We start from the raw sequence: 27,822 nt of genomic DNA, 5'->3' as shown, positions 1-27,822 counted from the left end.
GCCAGAGGTCCGATGCTAATCATATTTTACCTTTCTTGAGGCTTACCAGGGCCCCAACAGCTGCTGCTTTGCTTTCAAGTGGAATTCTAATGTACAATGAGGCAATGCTGGTAGACTTAGGCCGGATAGAAGTTTGGATTGGCTGTTATATAGGATCTGGATTCTATTTTTTAAAGGAAAAATAAAACAATTATTAGTTAATAAATGCAGTTTTATACAGAAGTCCTCCACAACTTTCAGGGAGAAACTGAAAAGGGTCATTAGTGGTAAAAAGGCTGGAAACACCCGAGCCCAGGAATCCTGAGTCTGAAGGACAAAGAACTACCTTTTATCCGTAAGCACCCTAACACTTCCTGTTTCAGCAGAAATATGTTTTGTTTTGTTTTGTTTTTTCTTTTTATTTGAGACAGAGTTTCGCTCTGGTTGCCCAGGCTGGAGTGCAATGGTGTGATCTTGGCTCACCGCAATCTCCACCCCCCGAGTTCAAGGGATTCTCCTGCCTCAGCCTTCCAAGTAGCTGGGATTACAGGCATGCGCCACCACACCCTGCTAATTTTGTATTTTTAGTAGAGAAGGGGTTTCTCCATGTTGGCCAGGCTGGTCTCGAACTCCCGACCTCAGGTGATCTGCAAGCCTCAGCCTCCCAAAGTGCTGGGATTACAGGCGTGAGCCATCACTCCCGGCCAGAAAAAATTTTTAAATGGATCTTGATGAATTAATTCATCAGTAGCTAATGCCTGGAGGCTGTTCAGGTGGAGCCTCCCACCCCAGGCTGCTGGATAAATGAGCTGGTTTTAGGTTTTGGCAATAATTAGCAGAGAGATGGATTCTGACACCTGGGGGAGTGGATTAGGTGAGTTTGTGGAGGAAAAAGTTGGGTTGAAGAAAGAAGGATGAACCTGGTCAACATGAAAGAACCTCTCTCTACTGAAAATACAAAAAAGTAGCCGGGTGTGGTGGCCCGTGGGAGGCTGAGGTGGGAGGATGGCTTGAGCCCAGGAGGTTGAGGATGTAGTGAGCCGAAATTGCGCTTCTGCACTCCAGCGTGGGCGACAGAACGAGGCCCTACCTCAGAAATAAATAAACAAAATAAAATAAAATTTTAAAAAAGAACCCTGAAAGACAGATAAATGGTGGAAGAGAAACTGGTGAGAGTGAAAAGGAATAGGAAAAAAATAGGGGAAAACCTGTGTGTTTATTACCTACCGTGTAATATGGTACAATATTGTGCTGTACGATACTGGCCAGTATTTTGTCAACAATCTCTGCTTTCTAGAGTCAAAAGTATAAGAATTGTAGTAAATTGTCGTAAATGTTAGTCTTAGAATTTTGAGATTTGGTGTTCTCCAGGGTCGAATGAATGCTCCCTGATCTAGCCTCCCACGGTATATTTCTGTGTTTCTTTCATAAATGCATGAATGACTCCGGTCTTTGTTATTGGTGGTAGTGTCGCTTGTCCGGAAGCACGGAGAGTACGAACTCATTTCTGTATTTCCCAACTTTCAGCCACGTAATGACTGAAACTTAACAAGTTACTTAACCTCTCCAAACTCCAATATCTTCAAAATAGGATTTGCAAAATGGGAATCACTGCGGCTTTCGTAAGGTGGTCGTTAGCCGAAAAGAGAAAATGTGCTTAACACAGTGCCAGGAATGCACAGTAGTTAAAAATTGGTACTTGCACCCGGCGCAGTGGCTCTCTCCTGTAATCCCAGCACTTTGGGAGGACGAGGTGGGCGGATCGCTTTAGATCAGGAGTTCAAGACCAGCCTGAGCAATGTAATGAAACCCAGTCTCCACAAAAAATACAAAAGTTAGCCAGGCGTGGTGGCACGCGCCTGTAGCCCCAGCTACTTAGGGTACTGAGGCTGGATGATCGGTTGAGCCCGGGAGTTCGAGGCTGCAGTGAGCCATGATCTCGCCATTGCACTCCAACCTGGGTGACAGAGTGAGACCCTGTCTCAAAATTGTTTTATTTTATTTTATTTTTTATTTTGAGACAGAGTTTCACTCTTGTTGCCCAGGCTGGAGTGCAATGATGCAATCTCGGCCCACCGCAATCTCCGCCTCCCGGGTTCAAGCGATTCTCTTGCCTCAGCCTCCCAAGTAGCTGGGATTACAGGCACGCGCCACCATGCCCGGCTACTTTTTGTATTTTCAGTAGAGACTGGGTTACTCCATGTTGGTCAGGCTGGTCTCGAACTCCCGACGTCAGGTGATCCGCCCACCTTGGCCTCCCAAAGTGCTGGGATTACAGGCGTGAGCCACTGCGCCCGGCCTTTTATTTTAATTTTTAAAAAGGTACCTGCGAGTTTTAAACAGCTACTCTGGGGCCAGCGTGCTTTTTGAGGCGTGCCGGTAAGGATCGTTCTGTCCATCTCCTGACAAGAAGTCAAAACCTCCGTCCTGGGGTTCGGTCAGTTAGTGGGTCAGATAATCATCTCAGCTCAACCACTACTCCCAGCCAGCAGCGGCCACGTCCCCGCGTCGCCCTCAAAGACTACAAGTCCCAGCCTGCCGCGCTCTGGGCCATGGAAGCCCCGCCTTTTCCGGCGGGCCCCGCATCCTCGTTGCCCCGGCCCCGGCCGCGGGAGCGCGATGGATGCCGGGTGCTGGTTGTTCGGCGGCCAGTTCGAGGACTCGGTGTTCGAGGAGAGGCGGGAGCGGCGGTCAGGACCGCCCGCGTCCTACTGCGCCAAGCTCTGCGAGCCGCAGGTGAGAAGCTGGGGCCTCTTTGACTCATCCCGCACCCCAGGCCTCGCCCTCCGGGGGGCCCCGGCCCCTCCGCCCGCGCGAACGCAAACCCTGGCCGGCTCCAGCGCCCGCCGCCTCCCCCGCCGTCCCTCACCCTCCACGGGGAAGCGGACTTCCCAGGCCCCATTCCGGGTCCATGGGCGAGAATCCCCGCGTTGTCAGCAGCTTGACTCCCACCTGGCATTTGGCCGGCCTGGCTGCTGCCGGCTGGACTCACGCCCCTGCCCTGAAATCTCCTGTACCTTCCATTTGCCATCACTACTCCTACAGCCGGGCGGTCAGGCTCCCCAAAACGGTGACGTCCGGCAGACCCACTCGCCCCTCCCTCTTCAGCGAGCTCCCCCTGCCCATACCAACCCCGCGCTGTTACATTCGTTTTTCAAGGCACATCTTAAATGTCACCTCCTCCAGAAACTCTTTTCCGATTTCGTCTTGCAGCCAAATATTTTTGTCTTTGGCTCCCTTCCCTCTATTTAGCTTCTACTTAAAGCACTTGTCAGTATTCTCATACAGTCCTGAGACCCGGAGTGCTAAATGATCGCACCAGCATGGGTTCTTGATGCCCTTGGCAGTGCCTAACAGTTTTTATTCATAATAGGGACTCCGCGAATATTTTTGAATTAGTAGAGTATTACTTCCTATTATTTCATGAGTGTAAATAGCTCATCAGTCAAAACTAATGTTTATGGAAAATACGGAAGTGTTCCGGGCACAGTGGTGGGTTCCTTCGCATATATTGTCTCATTCGTTCCTCACAGTTGTACTGACAAGATGCCAGGCCCTCGATAATTACCGAATTATCTTTTTGGTTATTTCAGTTACATTTTCTCCTTATCACATACGTTCTTTCAAAGTTACCTTCAGCCCTGGATCATGTAGACTCAAAACAGGGAATGGGCTTGGAAATCACGTGGCAGAACATTAAAAAACTGGTTATGAGATAGGACTCTTGAATTCCAGTATTGGCCTTATCACTTGCCTTGAAGGTGTCAGCTCCTTATTTGTCCCTTCAGAAAAATAATACATGCTGCCTCACAGAGTTATTGTGAGAGTGAAATGAGACGATGTATATGAAAATACTTTTGTCAGGTCTGATGTGCTGTACAGGTGCATAGAATTTAACACAAATTCTAAAGTCAAGTGATTTTTTTTTTTTTTTGAGGCGGAATTTGTCGCCCAGGCTGGAGTGCAATGGCGCGATCTCGGCTCACCGCAATCTCTGCCTCCCGGGTTCAAGCGATTCTCCTGCCTCAGCCTCAGAACTAGCTGGGATTACAGATGTGTGCCACCATGCTGGCCTAATTTTGTATTTTTAGTAGAGACAGGGTTTCTCTACTGTTGTTAGCCAGGCTGGTCTTGAACTCCTAACCTCAAGTGATCTGCCCGCCTCGGCCTCCCAGAGTGCTGGGATTATAGGTGTAAGCCACTGCCTTTACGTATATTATTTATTCAGTAGTCAATCTCAGTCTCACTTTCCTTTTTATCCATTGATTTAAATCCATACTGATTTAAATCAATCAGTAGAAAAGCAAATAAAGGCCGGGCACGGTGGCTCAAGCCTGTAATCCCAGCACTTTGGGAGGCCGAGATGGGCGGATCACGAGGTCAGGAGATCGAGACCATCCTGGCTAACACGGTGAAACCCCGTCTCTACTAAAAAATACAAAAAACTAGCCGGGCGAGGTGGCGGGTGCCTGTAGTCCCAGCTACTTGGGAGGCTGAGGCAGGAGAATGCCGTAAACCCGGGAGCTTGCAGTGAGCTGAGATCGAGCCACTGCACTCCAACCTGGGCGACAGAGCGAGACTCTGTCTCAAAAAGAAAAAAAAAAAAAGAAAAGCAAATAAAGTATCCCAGATGGGCATTTCCTCAGACTTCTCTCCTACAGGTTTTTGGTATTTCGTTGCATTGGAGCCTCCGTCTAGCCTTAATTTCTGTCTCCTTTGCTGACATTCTAGTTTTTGGCCATTATGACGTTTTCATAATTGCACCATATCTATAATTCTTCTTTCCTATGTCCTTTCAGTAAAGAATTGTCAATCCCTATTCCAGTCACACTAAAATTTCTCTACAAGAAAGCATGTCTCATTTTAAAGAACCAATGTGGCCTGGATGCGGTGGCTCACACACTTTGGAAGGCCAAGGTGGGCTGAGGCAGGAGGATCACTTGTGCTTACGAGTTCGAGACCAACCTGGCCAACATGGTGAAACCCTATCTCTACAAAAAAAAAAATACAAAAATTAACTGGGTGTGGTGGCACGCACCTGTAATACCAGCTACTTGGGAGGCCCAGGCATGAGAATTGCTTGAACCCAGGAAGTAGAAGTTGAGCTGAGATCGTACCACTGCACTCCAGCCTGGGCAACAGGGTGAGACTCTCTCAAAAAAATAAATACATAAATAAAGTAAAGAACTAGTGTGAACTATGCTAGATAAATGTAGGTTCCCAGGCACCACAGCCCTATGTATTGAAAATGCTGTAGATAAAACCATACAGTTGTGTGCTGCTTTTCTAGAGAGGTATCATATTACTGTTGCGCTTATTACCTGTGATATTTTTTTTTTTTTTTACTTATTAAATATATTTTTAATTGAGACAGGGTCTCATTCTGTTGCCCTGGCTGGAGTGCTGTGACCTGAACACAGCTTACCGTAGTCTCCGAGTCCCAGACTCCCAAGCAGTTCTCCCACCTCAGCCTCCTAAGCAACCACATCCCACATCCGGCTGCTTCTTTTTTTTTTTTTTTTTTTTGTAGAAATGAGGTCTCCCTCTATTGCCCAGGCTGGTCTTAGACTCCTGGACTCAAGCAGTCCTCCCACCTCAGCTTCCTGAGCAGCTGGGACTACAGGTGCATGCCACCATGCCCAGCTAATTTTTTTTTTTTTTTTTTTTTTTGAGACAGTCTTGCTCTGTCGCCTAAGCTGGGGTGCAGTGGGATGATCTCTGCTCACCGCAACCTCCACCTCCCGGGTTCAAGCAATTCTCCTGCCTCAGCCTCCCAAGTAGCTGGGATTACAGGTGCATGCCACCACACCTAGCTAATTTTTGTATTTGCAGTAGAGACAGGGTTTTGCCACGTCCATGCTGGTCTTGAACTCCTGGGCTTAAGCTATCCACCAGCCTCGCCCTCCAAAAGCACTAGGATTATAGGTGTGAGCCACTGTGCCTGGCCTACCCAGCTAATTTTTAAATATTTTGTAGAGATAGGGTCTTTCTCTTGCTATGTTGCCCAGACTGGTGTCAGACTCCTGGCATCAAGCAGCCTACCCACCTGGGCCTCCCAAAGTGCTAGGATTGCAGGTGTAAGCCACTGCACCTGAGCAGCTTGTGATCGTTTTAATAAAAATGGAGCCCTAATTAAAATGTTCATTCTTTGTCAGTGTGTTTCTCCTGAGTCTCATCTTGAAGAAGTCTTTGAGGTTTAATCAATTATATTATGGGAAATTGCTTCTGATATGAGGTGGAAAAGCATAGCTTCACTCTCTAATAGACTGTTTTCATGATTTCAAGTGGTTTTATGAAGAAACAGAAAGTAGTGATGATGTTGAAGTGCTGACTCTCAAGAAATTCAAAGGAGACCTGGCCTACAGACGACAAGAGTATCAGGTAGAATTCAACATATAGAAGATGGCGGTGCTTGAAGTGGGCTCTTGTTTTATCGATTATGGCATATGCAAATAACAGTGTGCCAAGTTAGTGTGGTGTTTATGAAGATGAATTTAACCTTTTGTGATGTGTGTTTGTAATCTGAGGTGCCCAAGTTTCTGTCCTTTTCTGCTTGGCTCTGTATGATTTGTTTCCTGTAACTCCAACAAAAGGATCTATTTGGGGTCCTTGTAGGTTTATTCCCCAAGGTTTTGTATCTCCTCATTACTTAGGACCCTCTAGCACAGATATTTGCTCTCACAGTGCTACAGGAGCAAATCACCCCAAGATGTGTAGGAAAAAGGAAGAACTAACAACTAGATGTTAGATTGCATTACACATGTATCTCATTTCATCTTCATGAGAATCCTGTTTTTATTTTGCTCATGAAAAGGTTATAAAGTAAGTTAGTGGCAAAACCAGAATTCAAAGCCTGGTATATTTGGTCTCAGAATGTTCTTTCCACGATGTCATGATTCTTTCCATAGTAGTAGTGATTATTTTCTCTAGCCATTCCTTCTCTACCTTTTAGGAAAATAGGATTGACTAGATGTATTAGTCCATTTTCTTTTTTTTTTTTTTTTTGAGACAGAGTCTCGCTCTGTCGCCCAGGCTGGAGTGCAGTGGCTGGATCTCAGCTCACTGCAAGCTCCGCCTCCTGGGTTTATGCCATTCTCCTGCCTCAGCCTCCCGAGTAGCTCGGATTACAGGCGCCCGCCACCTCGCCCGGCTAGTTTTTTGTATTTTTTAGTAGAGACGGGGTTTCACTGCGTTAGCCAGGATGGTCTCGATCTCCTGACCTCGTGATCCGCCCATCTCGGCCTCCCAAAGTGCTGGGATTACAGGCTTGAGCCACTGCCCCTGGCCTAGTCCATTTTCATTCTGCTGTGAAGAAATACCCAAGACTAGATAATTTATTTTAAAAAAAAAAAAAAAGAGGTTTAATGCACTCACAGTTCCACATGGCTGAGGAGGCCTCACAATCATGGCAGAAGGTGAAGGAGGAGCAAAGGCATGTCTTACATGGCCGCAGGCAAAGAGAGCATGTGCAGGGGAACTGCCTTGCAGAAAACCATCAGATCTCTTGAGACTTACTAACTACCATGAGAACAGCATGGGAAAAACCCACCCCATGATTCAGTTACCTCCTACCAGGTCCCTCCCATGACATGTGGGGGTTATGGGAGCTGCAATTTAAGATGAGATTTGGGTGGGGACACAGCCAAACCATATCACTAGAATGCTGAAATCTTCTTTCATTCATTGAAATATTCATTTAATTCATTGGTCAGTTATAACATTACTTTCCACCTACGAAAAAAAAATCACTCCTATTCTGAATCCTTTTTTCTGTTGTGTTTTCCTCCTTTCATTCCTTTATTTAACAAATAATTTCCAGAAAGCACTGCAGGAGTATTCCAGTATCTCTGAAAAATTGTCACCAACCAATTTTGCCATGAAAAGGGATGTCCAGGAAGGTCAGGCTCGGTGTCTGGCTCACCTGGGTAGGCATATGGAAGCGCTGGAGATTGCTGCAAACTTGGTGAGTGATTTTATTGCTGATTTTCACACGTATTTCTATAAGGGTGGTCGAATGGTGTATTTTTTGAAAACAAAACAAACTTCTTGCTAGTAGCAAAATCTATGGGTTTGGATAAGCAGAAGAAAATTGTCTGGGGTGTGAGAGTTTTATTATGATGACCAGCTTGGAACCTAGGCATAATCATTTTCTTGTAATACTTTTCTTGTGTCATTCTCAAAATTCTTTATTGCCTGAAAATCTCCTTTGCAGAGGTTTTTCTCTTGTTAGGAGTAACATTCAGTGTGGAAGGACTATGAGTGATCTGTTTTCTTCATTAGATTGTTTTTAGACTTTGTTCTCCAAAATTTCTACAATTAACATATATTTTTCTAAGCACAAAAAAGGTCCCCCCTACAAAAATGACTAAATACTCATACCAAGCCACACTTAATAGTCCTTTTTATTTTTAAGTGGAATTTGCAGAATTTTTTTTTTCTTTTTTCTTTTCCCCAATCAACAAAAGGGACACTTTATTGAGGCCCCAGGGCCATGGGGCCTGGGCAGGAGGCTGCTGTTTGGGGGAAAGAAGAGCCTTCTTTGGCCTTCTTATTGGGGCACAGGTTGTTGGTTTGGCCGCCCTTCTTGTGGCAGTTGACAGTGTTATGCCCAGACCGTTTATTGCCCGAAGAAGACCACCAGAGTCCAGAGTCAAAGCCAAGCGGCAAGGATCTTTAATGCAAGTTCGAACTTGGTGCCTCCGTTCTACAACATACAAGAGGGCCCCAAATGATGCATATGCCCTGCTTTTTATAGTCCGATGTATACAGGACATGTAGGGTTACAGAGGTACAAAGGAATTCTTTTGGTTGCAGCATCACAACTGGTAATTGGTTAATATTTTAAGTTATACAATTAACAGTTTTCTATTTGTTCCCGCGCATTTAGTAAAACTACAAACGGTTGTGACCTTATCAGGGGCTCTCTAGGTGGTGTTTCTGAGATGTGTTGGGGGGGGAATGTGTTTGTACTGGGCCCAGGACTAAGATATGTGGCAGACACCGGTAATTAGAACAGAACAGAGCAGGACAGAGACTTTCACAACGTTTGTCCTTACAATGTCTGGAGTCTATAGATAACCTAATCGGTTAGGTCCGGGGTGGATCTTTAACTAGGCTCAGGGCGCCGCCTGGGCTGTCAGGGCGCCGCCCGGGCTGTTTGCCTGTGGACTTCAGTTCTGCCTTTTAGTCTCTTCATTTGATCTCTTTCAACAGCACAGCGGGGTGCAGGCGGGCACAGCACTTGCGGCAGATCATGTTGTTGCGGTTGTATTTCTGGGCGAACTGGCGGAGGGAAGGCTCAGTAATGCCACCTTGCAGGCGCAGCACCAGGTGCAGAGTGGACTCTTTCTGGATGTTGTAGTCTGAGAGAGTGCAGCCATCCTCCAGCTGTTTGCCTGCAAGTATCAGATGCTGCTGGTCAGGTGGGATGCCCTCCTTGTCTTGAATTTTAGCGTTGACATTCTCAGTGGTGTCACTGGGCTCGACCTCAAAGGTCTTGCCTGTGAGGGTCTTCACAAAGGTCTGCATCTCTGCGTCTGGAGCTTGGCAGCTTTGTTGAAGAAAAAGAGCGAATTCTCTTTCTTTCTTTTTTATTGATTTTTTTGAGGCAGAGCCTCACTCTGTTGCCCAGGCTGGAGTGCAGTGGCGCGATCTTGGCTCACCACAACCTCCGCCTCCTGATTAAGGCAATTCTCCTGCCTCAGCCTTCTGAGTAGCTAGGATTACAGGCACCCGCCACCACGCCTAGCTAATTTTTGTATTTTTAGTAGAGAAGGGGTTTCATCATGTTAGGCTGGTCTCGAACTCCTGATCTTGTGATCCGCCCGCCTCGGCCTCCCAAAGTGCTGGGATTATAGGTGTGAGCCACTGCACTCGGCATTTTTTTTTCTTTAAAAAAAGTTTTATTGCCTTTTTCCACACGTTCTGAAGTGGAATTTTCTTTTTAAGGGATAAAGGCAGTTCTTTCCAATTCTATTGCTTTTGTTTCTAGGTTAAGGCATTATTTGTATTGATTTTTGTGTAAATTTTATATGGGAATTAGTCTAAATGGACTAGTTTTCTTCCTCGGAGGGAATTAAGGAGACACTGTGGCACTGATTTTGAGCTCTGTGGATGTACCACCCAGCGATCAACCTAACATATGCACACAATTGAGCTGACATCTGCCGTCTCATTAACTAAGAGAAATCCCTAACCTTTGCTTGCTTAGGGCTGCACAGCATAGGACCTCAGCCTCTTGCAAGGAAACTTTGGCAGTAATTGTTCTAAGAACAAAGGAAACAGCTGTGTTTTGTTCTTTCTTTTCTGTTCTCTACTAATTGGGGGTTAATGCTTAAGCTGAAAGATACATCACTTGTTAAGGAAGTATTTGCATGAGCAGTTAACTTGATGGGATTTAATTGTGTTCATTTCTAGTCTCCCCAGTCTGCAAATTAACAGTGCTCTTGGCCTTCCCGGTGCCTTTCTCTAGCCTTCATTACTGTCCTGCTCTCTCCGCTTTCTTGCATGTCACTGTTGTGCTTCCTTCTCTTTGCCTTGATCGTTGAAGGTAGTGGCAGCTGGATTCCTGGCAGGGGTTGAGTCATCTCTGGTTCCTTCTAGCTTAGGGAATCTGTTTTGGTGGCTCAGAGAAGGATCTGTTGCCAATCAGCCGATGCCAGGTCTCCGGTGCTGGGGATGGTTACTAGACAGGAGAAACACCAGTCAGAGAATCCTGGACTTTCAGAACTGTGCATCAGGCGTCCTAGCAATCTAGTTGGCAGGACTGTCAGGTGGAAAGTGGGCTCCTGGGGTTCGCCCCTTTCTGTGGGCTTTGCACATGATCTCAGTGGACCCTGCCTGTCTGCATGGCATTCTCATTTCCTGGTAAGCTGTGTTTTGTTTTGTTTTTTTAAATTTCTTCTCTACGTGAGGACCCTTGCCTTTTGTTATTAGCTCTGACCCATATCTGTTCTTTGTGACAGTAGTTACTGTCTTTTCCCATTCTGTAGGGGACCTGTCACAGTATGTAACATTGAACAAAATAGTCCCAAGGTGCCCATCAAGATACAAACATTTTCTGTTCACAATTTCTGCTGAAATTCATTCACCTCTTTTCTTTTTTTTTTTTTTGAGACGGAGTCTCGCTCTGTCGCCCAGGCTGGAGTGCAGTGGCCGGATCTCAGCTCACTGCAAGCTCCGCCTCCCGGGTTTACGCCATTCTCCTGCCTCAGCCTCCCAAGTAGCTGGGACTACAAGCGCCCGCCACCTCGCCTGGCTAGTTTTTTGTATTTTTTAGTAGAGACGGGGTTTCACCGTGTTAGCCAGGATGGTCTCGATCTCCTGACCTCGTGATCCGCCCGTCTCGGCCTCCCAAAGTGCTGGGATTACAGGCTTGAGCCACTGCGCCCGGCCCATTCACCTCTTTTCATGATTTTTGGATAAAATTTATAATAGGACTTATTTCTTAAATACTTAGAACATTTTCTTATAGTGGTTGGTATGCTTACATGGTAACTGTGGTAAGAAAACGGCTTTCTGGTAGTAAATAACTCCTTTTCATTTATCCGCTCAGCACTCAACAGACATTTCAGTCCTGTTTTCCTGGTTCTGGGTTCAATGCTAAGGAGACAAATAATACATTGTGTACATGCAGTGCTCATGTAGTGTCTGTTGGGTTTACCAGCGCACGTATATATATCAGCTCTTTTTTTTCTTTCTGAGATGGAGTCTTGCTCTGTTGCCCAGGCTGGAGCGCAGTGGTACGATCTTGGCTCACTGCAGCCTCCGCCTCCTGGGTTCAAGCAATTCTCCTGTCTCAGCCTCCCAAGTAGCTGGGATTACAGGCACGTGTCACCACACCCAGCTAATTTTTGTTGTTGTTTTTTTAGATGGAGTCTCCCACTGTCAGCCAGGCTGGAGTGCAATGACGTGATCTCGGCTCACTGCAACCTCCGCCTTCTGGATTCAAGCGATTCTCCTGTCTCAGCCTCCCAAGTAGCTGGGATTACAGGTGCCCGCTACCATGCCTGGCTAATTTTTTTTATTTTAGTAGAGACGGGGTTTCACCATATTGCCCAGGCTGGTCTCGAACTCCTGAACTCAGGCAGTCCACCCGCCTCAGCCTCCCAAAGTACTAGGATTATAGGCATGAGCCACTGTGCCCGGCCTTTTTTGTATTTTTAATAGAGACGGGGTTTCACTATGTTCGCCAGGCTGGTCTCAAACTCCTGACCTCAAGTGATCTGCCCACCTCAGCTTCCCAAAGTGCTAGGATTACAGGCGTGAGCCACCTTGCCCAGTCATATCACCTCTTCTTCAGTACCTTTTGTTCCTTGACTTTTAGTATAACTGACTGTAGCTCTCCTGCTTACCAGCCATATTATGCCAGGCAAGTTATCTAACCTCTCTGTGACCCAGTTGCCTTATCTATAACATCAGGAAAATTATTGAATCTATTTTAAAGAATTGTCAGGAGGATTAAATGAGGGAAACACTTAGAATAGTGCCTGGCACTGGGTAAGCACTCAGTAAATGTTAATTGTCATCATCATATTATTATTACAGAAGGAGTTGCAGTATTCTGGAAAATCACTCAAACTCATTTAAATATATGTATGTATGTATGTATGTGTGTGTGTGTGTGTGTGTATATATATATATATATTTTTTTTGAGATGGAGTCTCGCTCTGTCACCAAGGCTGGAATGCAGTGGCACGATCGCAGCTCACTGCAGGCTCCGCTTCCTGGGTTCATGCCATTCTCCTGCCTCAGCTTCCCAAGTAGCTGGGACTACAGGTGCCCGCTACCTCACCTGGCTAATTTTTTGTATTTTTAGTAGAGATGGGGTTTCACCATGTTAGCCAGGATGGTCTTGATCTCCTGACCTCGTGATCTGCCCGCCTCGTCCTCCCAAAGTGCTGGGATTACAGGCGTGAGCCACCATGCCCAGCCTAAATATAATTTAATTTCCAGAAAGGAGTTTACTAATCCAGCTCTCAAAACCATACCATTGACAGGGCATGGTGGCTCACGCCTGTATTCCCAGCACTTTGGGAGGCTGAGGTGGGCAGAGGTCTAGAGTTCGAGACCAGCCTGGCCAACATGGTAAAACCCCATCCCTAATGACAATTTTAAGAAACTCGCTGGGCCTGGTGGTGGGCGCCTGTAGTCCCAGCTACTTGGGAGGCTGACGTGGGAGGAGCGCTTGAACCTGGGAGGCGGAGGTTGCAGTGAGTCGAGATCATGCCACTGCACTCTAGCCTGGGCAAAAGAACAAGACTCCATCTCAAACAGACAGACAAACAAACAAACAAAACCCTGTCATCAGAGTCATAGTTTGTGAGTAACAGCCTCCACCTTAACATATGCTTGCTTTCTCAATATCAAAATGTGTTTGAGGCTGGGCACAGTGGTTCATGCCTGTAACCCCAGCACTTTCAGAGACCGAGGCGGATGGATCACTTGAGGTTAGGCGTTCGAGACCAGCCTGGCCAACATGGCAAAACTCTATCTCTACTTTATGCAAAAATTAGCCGGTGTGGTGGCAGCTGCCCGTCATCCCAGCTACTCCAGAGACTGAGGCAGGAGGATTGCTTGAACCAGGGAGGCAGAGGTTGCAGTGAGCCGAGATCGCACCATTGCACTGCAGCCTGGGCGATGAGAGCGAAACTCTGTCTCAAAAAAAAAAAAAAATGTTTCTGAACAATATAAAGCCCTATAGACTGATTACAGAAGAAGGGTAGCATTTGTTACAGCTGTAGTCTATACACGTTGTTTTCCTTATAAATAAAAGACATGATTTGACTTTAGAAAAGCCATTACTCAAACGTGATTTAACATCTGTGATGGCCGAGGAGCTGTGCTCTGTACTAGGAATTTACATTGAACAAAAGCTCTTATGGAGCTAAATGGTCTGTTGGGAAGGACAGATGCTAAACAGTAGTAACAATAAAACGAGATGTGTTCTGTGTTTGGGAAGGTACAGTGTCACCACATCAGTTGTATGGGGCTTTATCTCCTATCTCTTCACTCAGTGTGGGAATATTTAGAGCCGCCCACAGGCCTTCACTTGCTGGTGTATAGTTTCCAGGGCCGTACACCAGGTAGTTTTGCTCCTGTTTCATGCTCAGTGTGATTCTGTGAGGGAGCCTGATCTGGACGCTCGCAGGCCAGGCTTTCCTTAGACCTCACATCAACTTGAAGGTAATTTGAGTCTGCCATCTGCTCTCCGCAAACTTTAACTTACAAAAAAGCAGACCTGGTTTTACTAACCCAGAGGACATTTGCCATATGGCAGGTTAGGCAAGAGATGGTGGTGCTGGTTAAGGAGATTTGAAAAGGATTTTCTGATCAGAAGGAAACCAAGCAACCCCTTTTGGCCAAAAATAATTGACCTTGGTAATGGTTACCAGGGAAGGCATTTGGATTCAATTAGAATGCGTCATGAAGCAGGGAGAGCTTGAGGGCTATCCTGTTTTAAAATGTCTAAGCCAAATAAAATTTGGAAGTGGAATTTGTTCAAATCCTCAAGGAAATTACCATTTGAATTTTTAGAAAGCCTTGAATATTACAATGGAATCATTAGGCCAGGATCTAAGAAAATTGGCTGGGTCTTTCAGATATCTGGCTGAAGACAGTAAAGATTATAATAAAAATAGGACATAAATGGATATTTATGTTTTTGATGCCGAACTTTTGGCAGGCCACCATCATATGAATTGTTAAGTTATTATGACATTAGGATGTTTGAGAATGGCTGGCGACTATTTCTCTAGATAGCATGTATCTCTCTAGGTTTGTGGTTTCAAACATGAGGTGTATTGGAATATATTTAGGTCACTCGTATAGCTACTGAAAGATACTTCTGATTTATAACATATACAACTTGGGTTTTTAGGCATTCTCATTTTATATGGAAAATGCTTTGAAGTTTAAACTTCTTAACCTTTTTTTTTCTCCTTAGGAAAATAAAGCAACCAACACAGACCATTTAACCACGGTACTCTGCCTCCAGCTTGCTATTTTTTCAAGTTTGCAGAACTTGGAGAAAACAATTTTCTGCCTGCAGAAACTGATTTCTTTGCATCCTTTTAATCCTTGGAACTGGGGCAAATTGGCCGAGGCTTACCTGAATCTGGAGCCAGCTCTTTCTGCAGCATTTGCGTCATCTCAGAAACAGCACAGTTTCACCTCAAGTGACAAAACTATCAAATCCTCCTTTCCACACGCAGGAAAAGACTGTCTTTTGAGTTTTCCTGAAACCTTGCCTGAGAGCTCTTTATTTCCTGTGGAAGCAAATAGCAGTAATAGCCAGAAAAATGAGAAAGCTATTACAAATATCCAAAACTGTATGGCAGAAAAGAGAGAAACAGTGTTGATAGAGACTCAGCTGAAAGCATGTGCCTCTTTTATAAGAACCAGGTAAGCTGAGAGTCACTTAAGCAACATTTGGCAGTGAGCTCAGAGTAAAGGCTTTATTTTCTAATTTTAAGCTTCAAAAAGTTCTAGGCTAGATATTTGGTATATATTTTTGAATTTTTCCTATGGTTGTGTTGAACGTTTGTCATTCTAGTATGTAATACTTGGAAACAAAACTACATTTGTTTAAGAATACAACCTATGGTGGCTAGGTGTGGTAGCACATGCCTGTAATCCCAGCATTTTGGGAGGCTGAGGCAGGTGGATCATTTGAGCTCAGGAATTTGAGACCAGCCTGAGCAACATGGTGAAATCCCATTTCTACAAAAAAATTTTTTTAAAAAGTTAACTGCGGGCTAGGCGCAGTGGCTTACGACTGTAATCCCAGCACTTTGGGAGGGCGAGGTGGGCAGATCACAAGGTCAGGAGACCAAGACCAGCCTGGCCAACATGGTGAAACCCTGTCTCTACTAAAATATAAAAAATTAGCTGGGCGTGGTGGCGCTTGCCTGTAATCCCAGCTACTCAGGAGGCTGAGGCAGGGGAATCGCTGAACCCAGGAGGCGGAGGTTGCAGTGAACTGAGATTGCACCATTGCATTCCAGCCTGGCGAAAGGGCAAGACTCCGTCGAGCCTGGGAGGCCAAGGCTGCAGTGAGCTGAGATCACACCACAGCACTCCAGCCTGGGCAACAGAGTGAGACTCTGTCTCAGAAACAAAAAGCAGTATAACCTGTGTCATTGCCCAAGATGAAATGTTAAGATTAGAAAACATTAAAAATTAGGAAAATAAAAATGTATAAAACACTGAAAAAGGGAGAGGAGATATTTTAAAGAAGGAATTTTCTGTTTATATGTTCCACAGAAATCTAAAGAAGAAAATCAGCTCTTGTGTTTGCATTGCTGATAATGGGAGTAGATGATGCTTAATTCATTCTCTAGAGAATTCCCATGGTTTGTGCCTAGGGATACCAAGTACTTTTCATCCTTAAAGTATAAGAGTTTGAGGGAAGGGTGGGGAGAATACACTTGACCAGTTCTATAAATGATGAGAGAAGAAGCAGATTCTCTCATGTTTCAAATGGTACCAAAGAATGTACACCAAAGAATGTACAGATTTTTTAACTCAGGAGGATTCAAGAAGTATTAACAGGCTTACTGGGAAGTGGTATCTATTTGGCAAATTTTATTTTATTATTTTTTTTTGAGATGGAGTTTTGTTCTTATTGCCCAGGCTGGAGTGCAGTGGCGCGATCTCAGCTCACTGCAACCTCTGTCTCCAGGTTCAAGCAGCTCTCCTGCCTCAGCCTCCTGAGTAGCTGGGATTACAGCTATGCACCACCACACCTGGCTAATTTTTGTATTTTTAGTAGAGACGGGGTTTTACCATGTTGGCCAGGCTGGTCTCGAACTCCTGACCTTAGGTGATCCACCTGCCTCGGCTTCCCAAAGTGCTGGGATTACAGGAGTGAGCCACCGTTTCCATCCCTATTTGGCAAATTTTAAAATGTATTCAGTGGATGCTTGTTTAGCATTGACCGTGTCACTAATTCAGAGGCACATTGAATGACAACTGTGTAGCAGACATATGCTTGGTGCTAGGATCACAAAGATCATTTAAAAAGCAGTCCCTTTCCTTATGCCACTCACTGACTTAGGGAAATGGTATGTCTAGCCAGTAACTGCCAGCACAGGTGCTAAATAGTGTATCAGTGCTGTGAGCAGAATTCTGGGGGGACCAACGTCAGGGAGCTCTTGGCGTGGCCAAGAGAAGGAAGCCTTTACAGAGGGGATGATGCCTCTGCTGCATGAGCCCGGTAGGAACCCTTGTCAGTTGACCACTGAGTGCTAGATGCTGTATATACATTATTTCATTTTAATCCTCATGACTCTGGAGTACCTATTGGGATCCCACTTGATGGACCAGAAAACTATTAAAATCATTCCCAAAGTAGTGCAGCTGTGAAGTGCAGGGCCAGGATTTGGAGCTGGTCTCCGATTCCCCACCCTGTATTCTTCCAGCTTGTCTTGCTCACTCCACGTTAATATTCCCCATGTGGAAAGAGGCATGCTAGGTAAAAAGAAAGAAAGCACCACCCGGAGGGCAGAGGATCCGTTCTAGAACAGGTTTGTCACATTGTCCGGTGGTAAGAGCAGTACTAGTGGTAAGGGCTTGAGGTAGGCTGTGGCCACAGTGCCAGGGTGGCAGAGGAAGTAGGAAGTAGGACTTTGGCGTCAGAACTGGTTTTGAAGAACTTAGTAAATTGCTGATGCTAAGTGGATGAGCCTGGACTCTTGCCAGCGGTCTGACCTTGCACACATTCCTTAAACTCTGCTCTCTAGTTGCTTAATCTTGACAGATGGAGAAATGGGGAAAATGCCTGCTTCCTGGGGTTGTAGAATTAAAGTCTTTAAAGTACTTATTGTCCTGCATTGTATGTAGTAGGTGCTCGGTAAACGTTAGATTAGTACTTTTATTTTTGTTGTTTTTATTGTTAGCACAAGATGTTCGATGTCACAAGGGTTTGGTCCTTGTGCTGAAGGCCTGAAGAGTATTTGCACTTTTAAAATATGGGAGCATGTGATAAGACCTGTGTGTGTGTATGTGTGTGTGTGTTTGGTTTTTTTTTTTTTTTGAGATGGAGTTTCACTCGTTGCCCAGGCTGGAGTACAGTGGCGCGATCTCGGCTCACCGCAACCTCTGCCTCTTGGGTTCAGGTGATTCTCCTGCCTCAGCCTCCCGAGTAGCTGGGATTACAGGCATGCACCACCACGCCCGGCTAATTTTGTGTTTTTAGTGGAGATGGGATTTCTCCATGTTGGTCAGGCTGGTCTCAAACTCCTGACCTCAGGTGATCCACCGGCCTCGGCCTCCCAAAGTGCTGGGATTACATGTGTGAGCCACCACGCCTGGCCAAAACCTGTGATTTAGAGAGCTCTGGTGACTGCGATGCTGGATTAGAAGGAGGAGCTAAGGACTAGAGGTTGTAGACTAATTAGTGGAAGATGATGAGGGCCTGACCTAGGCTGGTGCAGTGGTAATAAAAAAAAGAAATGGATATCACTGCATGAGAGAATAGACAGGACTTGGTGACCAGTGGAGTGTGTGGGAAGGATGAGGGTGGGAGAATGGAAGAGTCTCGGCAGAGTCTCTCGGGGACGCACAGGTGGATGGCGGTGACTTTCACCGACATAGGACACCTGGGAAGATGAGCAGAGCCGAATTGGGATGGAAGGCAATGATTTTAGGCTTGAAGTACCGAGACTTAGGTGCTTGGAGGATATCCAGAGGGCGGAAAGCAAGTTACATCAAAGGGATCACAAAGGTGAATGCTTCCCGAGGCCGGGTAGGTGATGTCAACGGGTCAGACTGAAGCAGACAGATGATCATTTTACCTGGGAGTCAGGTCAGGCTCCTTTCTGAAACGCCCCGGTGGCTTCCCATTGCACTTACATCAGTTCCACATTGCTTGCCACAGCCTGCAAGATCTGATTTGAATTGGCCCTGCCTTTTTTTCCCCACCTCATTTACTACACATTTTTCTCTCTGACTGTGTTCCAGCCACAGTGATCTTAATGATTTTCAAGCATGTCAAGTTTGTTCCTGTGTCAGAGCCCCCTTCTCCCTGGCCAAGCCCTCGCCCCCAGATGTTCTCCCACTAGGTTCCTCGTCAGGTAGCTCGTAGCTTGCCTGGTATCTCAGGAAAGCCTTCCTGCGTACACCACCGCATCTGAAGAGGACACGGTGTCCACCCTGCCTTGGGTTTTTTGCATAGCACTTGTCACTACCTGAAATGCTTATGTGCTGTCTCCCTCCTTCCATTCCATGAGGCCTCATATCTGTTTTGCTCATCAAGATCTCTCAATGCCTAGCATAGTGTCGGGCACGTTCCACAGTATGGAGAGCCGAGTGCTTCTGGGCACTGCAGTAGATACCAGTGAGAAAATGGGGAAGATCTGCATATTGAGTATTTATTCAAAAAACAAAAAACAAAAAAACAGAAGGAGCCAAGTGAGGAAGACAGGAGGAAGTTAAATGAGAGAGGAGACCAGCTATGGTCATGACGGGGAAGTCAGTGGTAAGGTATCACAGAGTGGTTGTCAGAGGGTCATCAAAGATTTGGCCCTGCTTGGGGTAATTGAAGCGTGCTAGCGAATCTAATTAGTCCTTGCGGTCAAGTTGCTGTGGGGTCAGCGAGATGGAAGGGTCACAGAACACTGACTTCAAAGGAGCAAATCCGGAGGGCCTGTGTGAGAGGAGTCTGATTGGGAGGCTCGTTCCTTTCACTCCAAATTACTCATCCTTTCAATCCCTTGACTTCCACAGGAGGCTCTTTTGAGGCCAGAAGCTCTTTTCACGTGTTGCTCTCTAAAGATTTCTTTGAGCAGTTTTAGTCTTTATCTTTTAGAAAAGATGAATCTCCAATGTAAAGTTGGACAATTGATTCCGAGTCGGAAGCTTTAGGGATTGAAATGATAGTTCTAGTGAGGGTGGGTACCTGCTTTTTAACCTGGTGGGACTCGCAGCTGACTCAATACCTGGGCTCTCTGAACGTTTCCTCGCGGCTTTCCTTTATCTGGAAGCGTTGGGACTTTTCGCCACGCATTGGGACTTTTCGGTTTTTCAGGCTTCTGCTTCAGTTTACCCAACCTCAGCAAACATCATTTGCTTTGGAGAGGAACTTAAGGACTCAGCAGGAAATTGAAGATAAAATGAAAGGGTTCAGCTTCAAAGAAGACACTTTGCTGTTGATAGCTGAGGTGAGTGTATCCCTCGGGTTTGTGTGAAACGAGGCATCATAGATATTTTCCCTGGTTCTGATAGCATTTTTTAAAAAGCAGGGCCAAATCTCATCTACTGAAGGACTTGTCTCCCTCCTTTGTGTGCCTTTTGATCACTCAGCAATCACCAAGGCGGCCTCTTGATCGGCATTCCCCTGCAGCATGTGGGACGGCAGGGGCTGCGTTTCATGTACTTGTCAGCGCTTGTTAGCACCTGCCTGTCTGAACATCGTCAGTGCCTAATAATTGTTTCAGTGCTGAATAAACGAATGAATGAATGCTTGCATTTGTGCAGCAGTTCTATTTTTTTTCCTCCATTCATCATAACAGCTTGTGAAGATGAGTAGAGCTAGAATTGAGGCTCAGAGAGCTTGTGACTTTCCTTCTGGTCAGATTTTCAGTGGCAGAGCAGATCTGGAGCTTGTGTTTGCCAGCTGCAAGTCCATTTTATCTCTGCCCCACCCTGTTACTACTTTGATGGTTGCATAGAAATTCAAAGGTCAGTTTTTTAAACTAACATTTAAACCTTCCTTGGCTTTTTTTTTTTTTTTTTGAGTCAAGAGTCTTGCTCTGTCACCCAGGCTGGAATGCAGTGGCACGATCTCAGCTCACTGCAACCTCTACCTCTTGGGTTCAAGTGATTCTCATGTCTCAGCCTCCCAAGTAGCTGGGGTCACAGGCGTGCGCCACCACGCCCTGCTAATTTTTGTATTTTTAGTAGAGACAGGGTTCACCATGTTGGCCAGTCTGTCTTGAACTCCCGGCCTCAAGCAATCTACCCACCTCAGCCTCCCAAAGTGCTGGGATTACAGGCCTGGGCCACCATGCCCCATCTCTTCCTTTTACTTCTGAGAGGCTACACTAGTCTGTTTTTCTCCTGTGTTTCTTAACGTTCCTCTGCCTCTTGGGACTCAGCTGGTTTCTTCTGTAGCATAAGTAATGGCATACTAAGGATTCCCTGGGCCTCTCTGTTTTCTACTTTCTCTCACAGAAATCATCACCACACCCCTAGGTTCCATTGTCACCTCTGGGTTGATTACTCTCCAGTCTTTATCTCTAGTCTCATCTCTGGGACATGTGTCTCATGTCAGATTAATTGCCTATAGGTGGTTAACCTGGGATAATTATTGATTACTCTTCTGTCACTTCAAGTGCAAAATGTCTAAAATGGAACTACTCATGAAAACACTTCCTGTAATCCCATCACTTTGGGAGGCCAAGGTGGGTGGAACACTTGAGGTCAGGCGCCCAAGACTAGCCTGGTCAACGTGGTGAAACCTCATCTCTACTAAAAATACAAAAAACTAGCTGGGCGTGGTGGCAGGCACCTGTAATCCCAGCTACTCGGGAGGCTGAGGCGGAAGAATTGCTTGAACCCGGGAGGTGGAAGTTGCAGTGAGCTGAGATTGTGCCACTGCACTCCAGCCTGGGCAACAGAAGGAGACTCCGTCTCAAAAAACAAAACACAAAAATAACACTTCTGGTCAGTCTTTTACTTCCCCCAAGTTCTACATCCTCCAGGAAGCTTTTCTGGAATACTCTGTTCTGTTGTAATTTCTCCTTCCTCTGAGCTCAGAGAGTGATTGCTTGAATAGATAGCTCTTTGGGCCCTAAAAAGACATGAGAATGTGTCTTATGTTTTCATCTAGATGTTAGGTTCCTTATAAGTAATAGTATGTTTTGAGCATCTTTGTATTCTTCACCATGCTCAACAAATCTGTTGGTTGGGTGGAAGAGTAGTTTCCTATATGGACAATGCATGTGATATACCAGTGGAGCTTTTTAAAAAGATGGAAAATGTCTGGGCCCTCGTTAGGATTGTAATTAGGATTATAATGCACATTTTGTTTTGTGCTTGTTTTTATTTTTTAAAAGATAAGGTCTCATTCTGTCACTCAGGCTGGGCTGCAGTGCATAATCTTAGCTCACTACAGCCTGAAATTCCTGGGCTCAAGTGGTCCTTTCACCTCAGCCTCCCAAGTTCATAGGATTACAAGCACCCACCACCATGTCCAGCTAGTTTTAAAATTTTTTGTAGAGGCAGGGTCTCACTATGTTGCCCAGTCTGGTCCCAAACTCCTGGCCTCAAATGATCGTCCCACCTTGGCCTCCCTAAGTGCTAGAATTACAGGCATGAGCCTTTATTTTGTGCTTTTAATTTTAGTTGACTTGTGATAACATAACATAACCCCATATCCTTAAATATTCTTTGATCATATGCTTATTTTTTTTCCTGTTTATAATTCTTGTATTTGAATTAGGATCCAAATAAGGTCTAAATACTATATGTGGTCCTTTTGTCTCATACGTGTTTTTTATTCTATAACAACTGCTCTTCTCCCTCTTTTTTACTCTGATAAAATACTTAACTTAAATTTGCCATCTTAATCATTTTTAAATGTACAATTCAATGGTATTAAGTACATATACAGTGTTGTGCCACTTTGACCACTATTTCCAAAAATTTTCATCACCCCAAACAGAAACTCTACCCATTAGGCAATAACTCCCTATTCCCTTCTCTCTCTACCTGCTAGATCCTCTAATCTACTATTTTGCTCTATGAATTTATCTATTCTAGATATTTCAAATAAGTGGAATCATACCATGTGTGTCCTTTTGTATCTGCTTTATTTCACTTAGCATAATGTTTTCAAGGTTTATCCATATTATAGCATTTATCAAAACTTCATACCTTCTTATGGCTAAAGAATACTCATATTTATGTACATATCTCATTTTATTTATCGACTCATCTGTTGATGGATACTTGAGTTGTTTCTACCTTTTGGATATTGTGAATAATGCTGCTGTGAACATTAGCATATAAGGATGTTTGAGTCTCTGTTTTTTGTTTGTTGGTTTGTTTGTTTTGTTTGAGACGGAGTCTTGCTCTGTCACCCAGGCAGGAGTGCAGTGGCACTATCTCGGCTCACTGCAGCCTCCGCTTCCCAGGTTCAAGCAATTCTCCTATCTCAACCTTCCAAGTAACTGGGGCTACAGACGTGTGCCACCATGCCCAGCTAATTTTTATATTTTTAGTAGAGACAGGCTTTCACCATATTGGCCAGGCTGGTCTCGAACTCCTGATCTCAAGTGGTCTGCCTGCCTCGGCCTCCCAAAGTGCTGGGATTACAGGCGTGAGCCACTGCACCCGGCTAAGTCTCTGTTTTTAATTATTTTGGGTATATACCTAGGAAGGTAATTACTGGGTCATATATTAGCTTTGTTTAACTTTTTTAGGAACTGCCAAACTGTACATTTTATTTTCTGTTTTGTGATATTTACCTAACATTATGACATGGGCATGACCCTATATCCTAAATACTATATTATACTATATTTGAGTACATAATTTTTAATGACTGGATAGTAGTCAGTTTTTGGACAAACTATAATTTACTTAGTTCCCTGTGTTGAACATTTAACAAATACTCAGTACTTATTTTAATAAATCCTTGCAAGAAAATTAATGTGTGCATTTGTACCTTTTAGAACAGATTATTAGAAATAGAATCACTGGATTTAAATATATGAGCATTTTAAAGACTTAAAGCACATTTCCAAATTGTCATTTCCAAAAAGCACCTTTCCAAATTCTCATTTAGAAAGGTTAGTTCAATTTATATATCCTGCAGCAATATGTGAAAGCATTGTTTTTTCTACCCTGATCCTGACTATTAGATTGAACCATGTGAAATCAATCATTTTGGCTTCTTAAATCAGCTATTTTATATAATTTAACTTAATATTACTTTAAAAATTGGTAGCTTGGTAGGTAAAAATGTAATATTTTTAGCATTAATGTTTATTTATTTACTATTAAATTGAACAATTCTTTCCTATGCTTATTGACCATTTGTATCATGTCAGATGCCTAGTCTTGCTTTTGCTTCATTATTCTTTCTGTTTTTCGTAGCAATTTTAAGAGTTCTGTCTATATTACACTTAAGTATCTTTCTATATGTTACTATATTTTCTGAAGTTTATGATTCTTTTTTGGCATATGGAAGTTTAAAATGTTTATGTGGCTGACTGTTTTGGCAGATTTTTGGACACCTGTAAATATTGTGCTTGCCTATCCCTCTTTGGGAAGTAGTGTGTTTGGGTCTTACTGTTATTCATTTATCTTTTTTTATTTTTAAGAAAGGCATTTTTGGTGTTTTATCCCAGATTTTAAAATACTGCATTTCATTGAATCTAGGAAACCATCAGTTTAAGACATATCATTTGATGTGTCACTAAAAGAAAAATAAGATGTCGGCTGGGCGCGGTGGCTCACACCTGTAATCCCAACACTTTGGGAGGCCGAAGCCGGTGGATCACGAGGTCAGGAGATCAAGACCATCTTGGCTAACACGGTGAAACCCTGTCTCTACTAAAAATATAAAAATTGACTAGGCCTGATGGCACATGCCTGTAATCCCAGCTACTCGGGAGGCTGAGGCAGAACAGTTTGAACCCAGGAGGCAGAGGTTGCAGTGAGCCAAGATCGCGCCACTGCACTCCAGCCTGGGCGACAGAGCGAGACTGTCTCAAAAAAAAAAAAAGAAAAGAAAAAGAAGATGCCATTTACAGTATCACATAAAGCCTCACTCCAGTGGTTATCAAATATGTTTTTTTTTTTTTGGAGGTGGGGTCTTACTCTATCTCCCAGGCTGAAGTACAATGGCACAGTCATAGTTCATTGTAGCCTCCAACTCCTGGACTCATGGCATCTTCCCACCCTCAACCTCCCAAGTAGCTGCTGGGACCATACCCGGCTAATTTTTAAAAAATTTTTTGGCCGAGCACAGTGGTTCATTCACATCTATAATCCCAGCACTTTGGGAGGCTAAGGTGGGTGGATCACTTGAGATCAGGAGCTCAAGACCAGCCTGGCCAACATGATGAAACCCGGTCTCTACAAAAAATACAAAAATTAGCTGGGTGTGGTGGCACTTGCCTGTAGTCCCAGCTACTTTGGAGGCTGAGGTGGGAGAATTGCTTGAACCCAGAAGACAGAGGTCGCAGCGAACCAAGATTGTGCCACTGCACTCTACCCTGGGCGACAGAGCGAGCCTCCGACTCAAAAAAATGATAGTAATAATTTTTTTTTTGTAGGGACAGGATCTTGCTCTGTTGCCCTGGCCGCCCTCTCTAACTCCTGGCCTTTAGCGACCATCCTGCCCTCGGCCTTCCAAAGTGTTAGGTTACGAACCACCACACCTGGCTCAGCTACATCTTGATTTTAGAGATGTTAAAATACAAAAACAAAAAGGTATCTTAGAACTGGTGACATACCAGGCTTTAGTAAATACTGACTGTTGCCTAGTGAAACTTGGCTCTCATTGGCAATTTCCTCAAACAATATGTAATCTTTGAAGATTTAAACCCAGTCCTCAAAACCATTCTTTGAGCTTGCTTCTTAATTCATTGTAGTTTGAGTTTTCATGAACACATTCCATATCCGAGTTTGCAGGAACCTTGGAGATTATCTAATGCAAATCTATGTGGAACTTAAATTCCCTCCACAACATCCCTGCTCCATGGCTACCTACATAAGCTTTCATGCCAGATAGTATGAAATGTTTTGGAACTTAATTTTAGTTCATTGTCATTACCCAAGGTCAGACTGCTTACTTAGTGGGTTCAGGTACAAGCTTTCTACCACCTAACTTTGTGATGTCTTCTCAAAGAAACTAACCCAGAATCTTGGGACATGACCCTGTGTTCATCTGGGCCTGATTCTGACCAGTAGGGGGCAGTATTGTACCTTCATTGGTAACGGGCTCCTTAAATCCGTAAGATTGCTTTGGTTATAGAGGGATTAGAGTCCTTTTGGGTCAGGAAAAGGTGGGCCCAGCTACATGCCACAGTTGCATTCTCACCAACAGAATATGCTCTTTGAAACAAAAAGGATAACTCAGTACTCCTGGTAAGCCAAATAATACTGCTGCCACAGCAGTACCAAAGTGATTCTTTCACTTGGGGAGAATGAGAGTAGAAATATGGGATATTTTACTTGTCCTTGGATAACTACTTCTGAGATCAGATGAGATCGGGCACGTCAGGGTGGTGTGGTGGTAGACGGATAACTGCTTCCGAACAAACATCTTTTCAATGGGATGGGAATGTCCCCTGGCTGCTATTTTCTGCCTTTGAGTGAAAGCCTTTACAGTTGATAACTAGCAGTCCATGTCTGCTGCCTCTTATTGGAACAGTTTTTTTCCCCCCTTCTTGTTACAGGTTATGGGAGAAGATATCCCAGAAAAAATAAAAGATGAAGTTCACCCAGAGGTGAAGTGTGTTGGCTCCGTAGCCCTGACTGCCTTGGTGACTACATCCGCAGAAGAATTTGAAGACAAGTGGTTCAGAAAGATCAAAGACCATTTCTGTCCATTTGAAAATCAGTTCCATACAGAGATACAAATCTTGGCTTAGTGGGTCATAAAAAACAAAACCACAAACATCTTGTACTGTATTAGTTGTCCTTGTTTACTTCAGACAGGATCCATTGCTAATCATGGAGTATAAATGATTATTTATGTTTTATAAAACTGGCTTCTGTCTCAAATAATTTCTCCTGCATTCAGTTTATGTTTTGTTTTCTTTTTGGATTTTTCCTATCCCGTTATAAGTACTGTATCTTAGGCCTACTACCCCTTTAGAAGGTATTCTGTTGGGGAAGTGTATCAAGGAGGCTTTTAGATTTGTGGTCTTTTAAAAACAGTTACGATATTATAGCCAGCACCGTAAGAATCCACGTTGTTTAGGTAAAGTCATTGGGAATGACCAAGAATGTTGAGATATGAAACTAAGCTATTCCTAAGAAGGGTGGGCCAAGCACTGTGAAGGGTTGGAGATCTTACCCTGTGAAGGGTCTGAGATCTTACCCTACTTGTAAGCTAACAGGTTAGCCTCTCCCACTTTTCATGGATGCTGGCAGAAAGGAGACTCCTGGATCAGAGACAAAGGATTTTATGACCCATGGCCCAGCAGGCAGTATAAACTTCAGTGTATTTGCATCAGTTTCTCTTGCCTCCAAGTCCCAAGGGCACATAATGGGCACAGAAGGAATGCCTACGTTCACATACGATGAATGTGCATTACCATGTCTTGTGATGCACACAGGAGAGGAGTGCTGAGTTTGGGAAACTCTAATCTTTGATAATGGGCAGTGAGCATGCTTGCCCTTTGCTCCAGAGGTAGACACTGTCTCCTTTTTAAGGCTGTTCGCCCTGCAAACATCTTGGAGAAGATAGACTGGAACAAACAGCACTGAGTGCCTCTTTCACAAGTCACACAGAAACACGAGAGAGCTGTGGAGCTTTGTCTGCTAGGTTGATCATCCTGTCCTCTTTCAGCCACATGAATTTTAATCACAGCCTATAACATCATCTTCAATACAAAGGGCCATTACCTTACTCAGTGAATTAGCTGGGATGGAAGATGAGGAATTTAATAATAAATCAAAAACTTCAGCAAATGTTGTCCTGCACAGCTTTTTCTTTTGTTTTGTTTTTGAGACAGAGTCTCACTCTGTCGCCAGGCTGGAGTGCAGTGGTGTGAGCTCGGCTCACTGCAACCTCTGCCTCCTGGGTTCAAGCGATCCTCCTACCTCAGCCTCCTGAGTAGCTAGGATTAGAGGCATGCACCAACATGCCTGGCTCATTTGTGTCT

The 27,822-nt window shown here is 44.5% G+C and overlaps 2 protein-coding genes and 1 long non-coding RNA gene across 7 annotated transcripts; 1 reads left to right on the top strand and 2 right to left on the bottom strand.

Moving 5' to 3' along the window:
• Window positions 1-11: 11 nt before the first annotated feature.
• LOC117079656 lies at window positions 12-2,410 on the bottom strand. Its single transcript, XR_004435530.1, has 3 exons — window positions 2,306-2,410; window positions 1,207-1,272; window positions 12-163 (listed from the first exon to the last, which is right to left on the bottom strand). It is a non-coding gene; the product is annotated as an uncharacterized LOC117079656 (long non-coding RNA).
• On the top strand, window positions 2,410-26,717 carry CUNH8orf76 (chromosome unknown C8orf76 homolog). 5 transcript variants are annotated; one of them, XR_004435529.1, is made up of 7 exons: window positions 2,547-2,715; window positions 6,265-6,360; window positions 7,799-7,942; window positions 14,925-15,382; window positions 20,007-20,139; window positions 24,365-24,489; window positions 26,389-26,507. XR_004435529.1 is itself a non-coding variant. In XM_033203689.1 (6 exons), exons 1-6 carry the CDS (start codon window positions 2,599-2,601, stop codon window positions 26,581-26,583), a joined length of 1,143 nt encoding a protein of 380 aa, XP_033059580.1. In that variant the 5' UTR covers window positions 2,410-2,598; the 3' UTR covers window positions 26,584-26,717. The 5 variants fall into 5 exon arrangements, 4 of the variants coding, with proteins under 4 accessions (XP_033059580.1, XP_033059581.1, XP_033059582.1 ...); XM_033203689.1 differs by lacking the exon at window positions 24,365-24,489 and having other exon boundaries at window positions 2,410-2,715; window positions 26,389-26,717; XM_033203691.1 differs by lacking the exons at window positions 24,365-24,489; window positions 26,389-26,507 and adding an exon at window positions 20,282-20,443.
• LOC117079590 (ubiquitin-like) lies at window positions 9,172-9,540 on the bottom strand. Its single transcript, XM_033203614.1, has one exon. The coding sequence runs from the start codon at window positions 9,505-9,507 to the stop codon at window positions 9,172-9,174; it is 336 nt and encodes a 111-aa protein (XP_033059505.1). The 5' UTR covers window positions 9,508-9,540.
• Window positions 26,718-27,822: the final 1,105 nt, after the last annotated feature.

Source organism: Trachypithecus francoisi, unplaced genomic scaffold, assembly GCF_009764315.1.
Source record: "Trachypithecus francoisi isolate TF-2019V2 unplaced genomic scaffold, Tfra_2.0 Lachesis_group7, whole genome shotgun sequence".
In the NCBI taxonomy this organism is placed as follows: domain Eukaryota; kingdom Metazoa; phylum Chordata; class Mammalia; order Primates; family Cercopithecidae; genus Trachypithecus; species Trachypithecus francoisi.
Note: the sequence above shows the minus strand (reverse complement) of the source record. Positions and strands in the feature narration are given on the sequence as shown.

Coding starts and splice junctions, on each gene's coding strand:
- CUNH8orf76 (XM_033203689.1), top strand. CDS start 2,599: ATGGATGCCGGGTGCTGGTTGTTCGGCGGCCAGTTCGAGGACTCGGTG. Junction 6,361..7,798: donor ACAGACGACAAGAGTATCAG/GTAGAATTCAAC, acceptor AATAATTTCCAG/AAAGCACTGCAGGAGTATTC. Junction 20,140..26,388: donor CTTTGCTGTTGATAGCTGAG/GTGAGTGTATCC, acceptor TTCTTGTTACAG/GTTATGGGAGAAGATATCCC.
- LOC117079590 (XM_033203614.1), bottom strand. CDS start 9,507: ATGCAGACCTTTGTGAAGACCCTCACAGGCAAGACCTTTGAGGTCGAG.